Source organism: Gymnodraco acuticeps, unplaced genomic scaffold, assembly GCF_902827175.1.
Source record: "Gymnodraco acuticeps unplaced genomic scaffold, fGymAcu1.1, whole genome shotgun sequence".
Classification (NCBI taxonomy): domain Eukaryota; kingdom Metazoa; phylum Chordata; class Actinopteri; order Perciformes; family Bathydraconidae; genus Gymnodraco; species Gymnodraco acuticeps.
The window spans coordinates 34,148-41,258 of record NW_022990774.1 but is presented as its reverse complement, the minus strand read 5'-3'; the positions used below and the strand labels follow the sequence as shown (position 1 = coordinate 41,258).

At 40.7% G+C, this 7,111-nt stretch overlaps 1 protein-coding gene across 2 annotated transcripts; it reads right to left on the bottom strand.

Moving 5' to 3' along the window:
• Positions 1-2,333: 2,333 nt before the first annotated feature.
• On the bottom strand, positions 2,334-6,613 carry LOC117557013 (histidine--tRNA ligase, cytoplasmic-like). 2 transcript variants are annotated; one of them, XM_034232686.1, is made up of 4 exons: positions 6,346-6,546; positions 3,867-4,233; positions 3,444-3,533; positions 2,334-2,886 (listed from the first exon to the last, which is right to left on the bottom strand). In XM_034232686.1, exons 2-4 carry the CDS (start codon positions 3,954-3,956, stop codon positions 2,710-2,712), a joined length of 357 nt encoding a protein of 118 aa, XP_034088577.1. In that variant the 5' UTR covers positions 3,957-4,233; positions 6,346-6,546; the 3' UTR covers positions 2,334-2,709. The 2 variants fall into 2 exon arrangements, with proteins under 2 accessions (XP_034088577.1, XP_034088576.1); XM_034232685.1 differs by lacking the exon at positions 3,867-4,233 and having other exon boundaries at positions 2,343-2,886; positions 6,346-6,613.
• Positions 6,614-7,111: the final 498 nt, after the last annotated feature.

Here is a 7,111-nt window from a genome sequence, read left to right as displayed (position 1 = left end):
TTGGTACGAACGAGGGGAACCGAGTCGTACTTGGTGAGAGCCGTTCTTTTTATCGTTCAATCGTTGGTCCGCACTCACTGCCTGCCAAAATCCGCTCGCCTTTTAAAAAGCTTGATTTTGTTCCCCACACGTATTCTGTGAAGACCCGCCCCTACTCTGATTGGTAGGTTTCAGCACGAGGATGAGATGGGGTGGGTCTAACGCAGTGCTTCTCAAAGTGTGGTCCGTGAGCGCCCCCTAGTGGTCCGTGAGTATATTGGTAACATTTCACATTATAAATATATAAGTTAATTTAAGTTTTCCGCACTCTCGCGGGAATATCTCCGCAATGGAGCGAGCTTAAGTTTCACTTTCGATTGCATGATATAGCCCAGCGCAACACCTCCGTCACCTGTTTGTACCATTTTCAGGCGATTTGTAATCTGTTCTAGAAAAACTATGGGTTTTTGGATATTTGTGGAGTTAGGTGGTCCGTCAGTGTTTTTTTATTGGTTAAGTGGTCCTTGGTATGAAAAAGTTTGAGAAACACTGGTCTAACGGAATACGCGAGAGAGAAGTCATAACAAGTAGTACAGGACAGGTAAACGTCGTGTTTTCCAGATGGAAAATGAGCCAAACGCGAAAATGCAGCAGCATTTGGATGCACTGCAACCAAAACCCAGGCAGTGATAAAGCGCACCATTTGTAAAGGCAAAACATCCTTTAAAGCAGGGTCAACAAATAATCTCAATCGCCACTTAAAAACACAGTATCTAATATTAAGAGTTGCGTGAAATTCAGACAAGGCAACTTTATTTACTTGACACATAGAGGGTAAATTCAAAGTAGTACATTCACTGACATGGATATGGCGCCAGCTTGTGTCATGTTTACAATGCAGATTATTGACATTAGGTCTGGCAATACAGTCAATAATTATCCTGGTGATTATTTCGCAGATAAACCTAGTAACCCCGCCCCCTTTAAAAAAAACAGCTCTTTTGAACGGCCCTTTAAAGGAACGGAGCCATAAGATCCGGCTCCCTTCAAAGAGCCATAATTCCCATCACTAATGTCCTTAGACATAAAATACGTCAGTAAACGCAGCACTGGGGAATTTTAAAAAGTCTGTTTCTAAAACATAGCTTGCAGTGTGCGAAAAAGTACATGTCCCACCGTCCGGGACGTGTTATTTACAATATCGGAGTAGATCTTTCAATTGACTTGTCCGGCGGACAAGTGACGGTTTTCGCCCTGATTTATTGATAAATTCAGTTTACAAAAGGAAGAACTCATTCGCAAATTGTACGTGTCCGCCATTGTTCGTTTAGAAATGTTAGTTTCGGTTCTGCTTGTCGATTCCTAAGGAAATGCATCTCGCCGCTTTCTGTACAGTTAGACCGGGATTAATAAGAGTTGTGAGGACAGGGGGCGGAGCCCGAGCCCCGCGGACCGCAGCTCTCTATGCTCCGTATCAGCTGATCGCTGCATCTCAGTCAGCCAGTCAGTCAGTCGTGAGCAAAGTCAGCGTTTTAGCTCCTATGTTGTTAATATTGACCACCATTTCCTTTATGAAGTAAAGCAGCCTCCCTGTCTTTGTCCTCGCGCTGTCCTCACATCCCCGGACCCCCAGACTCGGAGGAGCACAGGGATGTCAGTATTGTTTATGAAGCAGGGTATAGAAAGTACATTATTGAAATTAAAATACTATTTATTTACTTTTACAAACAGCTGGGCAGCATGTGTATTGCAGGACATGTGTAAGCGTGCAAGCGTCTTTGAGTTGTAGAAAAGCGCTAGGCCTATAGGCTATACATATAATGTATTATTATTATTAGGCCTATGTGTTGGACATGTGTGGTTGGACTCTGTCTCACAGGCAGGTTGCAGTGTAACATCAGAGGAGACTGGGCCAATTGTACATTCTCAAACTGCACCACTTAGAACTAACTAAACAATGCAGAGATTATTTTTATATAATTGTATTCAATAACCGTAAGAAATTCAACAGTATGAAGTGATTTGTAAATAGGAATACAGATTTGACTTCATGTTTTCATAAATATATTTTTCTCCCAGTTTGTCATGGGACTTATTTTTACCCTCTCAAAGAACCGGAATCGAGAACCGAAAATAACCGGAATCGAAAAGCAGAACCGGAATCGTTAAAATCCAAACGATACCCAACCCTATGTGTGATGCAGTCAAATCTTACCGCTCACTTACGTTAGCGGTGTCATAAAAATGTAAAATACGATGGCGAAGAAGAAGATTCCAGTGGCCCCAATTTTTGTCCATTCTGGACAAGTGAAAAATGTATTCGGACAAGTAAATTGACAAACTCACTTGTCCATGGACAAGTACTCTCTAAAAACTTTTTCTCACACTGAGCTTGGTGGTGGTGACGTGAAGTCATGCATTTTGTTTATAGCTTAATGTTAGCTTTTTACTTCTGGAGAATGCAATTATGCTTTAAAAAAAATCACAGTGATGTTAATATGAAAAATATCAGATCTTGTTTTCTGCAATATTCCAAAATCCAATGGCAACAAATCACATTGTTTTATGTTGAGGTAACAAGTGAGATGCTTACTTCAGGGTCAGCACACAAAGATACGTCATCACTGCACTACTCTATGATCCTGCCCTTGAGAGGATAGATTCTGACATAAAGGTCAACAGGTACCATGGACAACATTAGACAGGCTTGTGCTGTAGCCATGCAATTCTTCATGTTAGCCGCCATGTTTTTGCTTGCCAAGAGTGAACGGTGATGTGAATATGTACCTTTAGTTCAAAAACAGGTGTGTCGATGGTCTCTGCACCGTGGCGTTTGAAGCAGCCGAGGATGGTGTTGAACACTTTTTCTCTGATGGCCATCTGCTTGGGGTTGTAGTCCCTCGTTCCCTGATAGAGAAACACATTTGCTGCATTTAAATCGTGACGATGAATTTTGAAATGTTTTAAAGAACTCTGTCAATTAGGCGTGCATCGATCAGCAGGGTTGTAGTGCTGAGGTCGGCGGGTAAAACTGAGAAATGTTGCCTTCAAGGTCACGGCTCTATTACTATACTAGTGATAGGAAGCTCATGTAAACAGAATGTGAGACAGCCATTGTTAGCTTTGTGGGCTTTAACTACTATGTTATGTTATAGACCTCCATGCTGGGGGGTTTGAGGGCTACATGTTATTATGTTACAATACATTAACAGTGTGATGGTGCTCTGTGCTTTTCTGATATTTTTCCAAGAAAGTTAATAACAATCTATGGATAGTAAACATTTAGCTGTATACAATTTTCAAATGTATTTTTTTCCATGCCAGATTGCAACTTTATACCTTTAAAATGGCATGTGTTTCTCCATGTAGATAGGTTTTAAAGATTCAAAGATACAAATCATATTAACAACATATTGCTGCAGTGCTCTGGTTGTGTGTTTGAATGCAGCAGAACTACGTCTTACCTTTGCCGTCTTGAGAACAAACTGGTGTTTTCCATCATCTCCTCCGATCTGAGCCTTCAGCTGCAGCAGTTTGGAAACCTCTTCATCGATCTGTAATACACACACAACAACTGTCAACACTTACTCTACAAGGTTTCATACATCACATACTGAACTGATCAACTAAAGCAAATTCAAATGTGCTCAAAGATTGAAAGTCAAGCGTCTGAGAAATACACAGCTCAGTTTGCCTGGATGTCAGAGGGCTGATGGAGGGGCAGACAGAGCCAGACAGACAGACAGAGCTGCATCAGAGCCAAAGTAACAACGTTTTTCTATTCATTTATTTGATCAGGAATCGAATACAAATAATTGATTCCAATAGTCGTAAAAACACCGGTCAATCCCAACAACATTTTATTTCACACAGATCCATGAGCCTACCTGAGCCACAGTGATCCCAGGGAAAGAATGCAGAGTTCGGACACGCATCGCAGTCCGAATCAGACCCAAGCAAGCACGAACACACAACATGGCCGGAAAAAAATAAGTCCAATAATTGGACAGGCAAAAGTTCAGGAGTGTATCATGGGAACAGCAGTGTTCAGTGGTGTCGTACAGGAACAGCCACAGCAGCCAATCACAACGGTCGGTAGAGGTAGATCCAGGAAGTGAGTTGATCAGTAATGTCCAGGGGGGTTGGGTTCAGCAGTGAGGTAGATGATGGTGATGAAGGGGGGGGTGGGGGGCAGGCCGAGGTCATCCGGGGTTAGCAGGAAGAACAGGAGAAAAGTGGTAAGCAACCCTATCACTGGGGCAGGGCATGACGCCGCATCATCATCATCATCACAGCGTGGAGGATAGAACATGAGATCACATGAGAGCGAGTCAATCAAAGAGGCCAGCCAGCACACACACACACACACACACACACACAGGGGCTGCGCTCTGACACTAAAATCCAATCTACATGTCGAGTGCATTCAGTGTTTTTAGGGGTATCATTTTAACTCTTGTGTGGTCTTACTATGAACTTTTGTCCTCTCGGTTTGACTATTTATAAAGCATGTAGTATAAATAATCAAATCTGTGTTACACGTTTTAACGCAACTTTATACCTACTAATTATCACATGTTTTACTCTTCTTTTTTAAATGTATGGTCAATAGACCTCATTTACACTAAATCAAACCTAATTTCTGAGTTATACAAATCATTTTCTTTGAATGATTTTACAAAATTGACCCCAGAAGCTATACATTTGAAGTTTAACTACACTTCTGTGATGACTTTAGGTGTAATGTGGAATTAGCTGCTTCACTTTCACTTTTCACTTTCACTTTCGCCTTGTAATGTGTAAACTGGTTTACAGTCACACAGCCATGTTATTAGTAACTCCTGTTCTTTGTCCACTATAACAAGAAATGTCTGAGAAAAAGGCGTATGGAACTTTCCACTGTCACTTTCCATAACCACTGCTTGTTTTGCTGAATTATGTCCTGAGGTTAGACCCTTTGTGGGCTCAATGACATTTTGCCGGACAAAACAGCAAATAAATCAGACCAAACTAGACAAATAGTAACAGAGAAACATGGTGCAAACACTTACTGTAGCACTCTCTGTCAATGCTTTAAGGTTTTATTTGAAGTGAGGTTTATCTCACTTTAAATTCAAAAACATGCTGATACCTCCTCTGTGATGCATGGCAGATTATTGGAAGAACCAGTATTTAAATTGAGATAAAACTGGTACAGACTAGGATATATCTTTATTAGTTATCTTTGTGCCGGCTGATAATAAAGTATCAAACTAAAGTATTACATTGTCAGATTGCACTGTGTGTGTATAATACCGTAAAACATCTGATTAGCTAAAGATTAAGTGGTCACAGGCAGTGGTGGAAAAAGTATTCTGATTCTTAACTAAGTACCGCATCGAGAATGGTACTTAAATCAAAGTAATTAAGTATGATTAGGAACATATACTTAAAGTCTCGGGAGTAAGTAAGTACTCATTGCAGAAAAAAACTACAATTTGTTTAAATATTTTAAAGCAAAAGCAGCAAATCTTAACATTTAAGAAGTTGGAACTGTGAAATATTTTTTACAAAAAACTTCTTAGCAACATTGCTCCATATAGATTTTGTGTTGACCCACTAATGGTTCGAGTTACTTAAGTACCTAAAATGTGTACTTAAGCACAGTACTTGAGTAAATGTACTTATTACTTTCCACCACTGGCCAGTTTCCTGAACATGCTGATGACACGCCTGTAAATTATTGCATCAACTAACAAAATAGCTAGCTGGTCGACAAGCCGAAGGGAGCGGAAAGCCATGACATTTGGGGCATGTTAAAGCTAGCAGTTAGCCGATTCGGCTATCATGTAACACTGGTAGGAACAAAGTGAGAAGCAGTCCCTTCTACCTGAAATACAGTCATTTTAAGCAGCTGTTGTGATAGCTGAACAAATAGCTGGTCAAGTATGGCCCAAGCTTTAAGCTCGGTTTATACGGTTTATACCTATGGCCCTAACTTAGACCAATGTATTACTGACTCACTTACTTCGTACACTACAACACGATAGTTTTTATAAATGTTTGGTCTTTTCCAATTGATTCGGTAGGCTATATAAATTACGTATTTGTTTAAATATCTGCCAGGTTGTATCATGTGGGTTTCATTTAAACACTTAACCGTAAGCTAACACAATGAATGCTTCACAGAAGTGACAGTCCTGGTCAGTTTTTCCGAAAATGTCTCGTAAGTTTAATGGTGTTGGTCAGTGCGGGTTACTAGTCAGCTCTTCAGTTAGTTTATGTAACGGTATCTTTGGCTGGCTAGCATCCCTGCTCTGTTCCAGCCCAACATGACATGCTGTTCACCGCATGCTAACAGCTCGCACACAGCACTGAGATACTGACCTGCTCTTTGCTAGCCTTCTCTGACTTCAGCTTCCGCACCACTTCACCTTGGACTTTAATCGCTTCTGGTATCTGTGCCTTGTCTGCCATGACTTTTCATTAATGGATTTGCACCGCTACTCAAACCACCGTCAACCCCGCTGCTGGCAAGGCTATGGAGGTATAGGCCGGAAACGATACACGTAATACTTCCGGGTAATATTTTCCAAGTAAAATCCTTATACTTAATGTTATAATTCTAAATCCCTCATAATACAATGAGATAAAAACAAACAATCGAACAAAACAAACCGAAAATGATACCCCTAAAAAAAACACCATAAATGCTATGATGAGAGTAACACCTACGTCACTTCCGGGCAAAAATTACGGCCCCGCCCACTTTTGGGGGGAAACAACGCTGTCATTTGAATGGCGGTCAATACATATTCTGAAGTTTTTGCCAATCCGATCAAAAAAATTTGAAAACCGTCGATTTTTGGATCTTCAAAGAGCTCGATTACGATGGCCAGACAGGCAAACAATTACATTTGATCATTGGTAATCGACAATCGGTCTTGATATATGGTTAAATTAAAATCAGTAGGCGAGGCTGTAATTTCTCCAGCTGTTACTCTCATGAGCGAGGCGGAACATAATAGTTGTATCATGCCAAAAAGCTGCTGTGTCGTTTATTGCACCTCAAACATTAAAAATAATCCAGAGTTCAGTGTTTCTGTACTTCCTCTAAGAAGAAAGGACAGTAACAGAAGAGCTCTGTGGCTTC

What these genes read in the sequence shown, in the direction of transcription:
- LOC117557013 (XM_034232685.1), bottom strand. Translation starts at nt 6,435, where the DNA reads ATGGCAGACAAGGCACAGATACCAGAAGCGATTAAAGTCCAAGGTGAA. An exon ending in AGAAGGCTAGCAAAGAGCAG is followed by an intron (nt 3,534 to 6,345) that starts GTCAGTATCTCA and finishes TGTGTATTACAG; the next exon opens with ATCGATGAAGAGGTTTCCAA. An exon ending in TTGTTCTCAAGACGGCAAAG is followed by an intron (nt 2,887 to 3,443) that starts GTAAGACGTAGT and finishes TTTCTCTATCAG; the next exon opens with GGAACGAGGGACTACAACCC.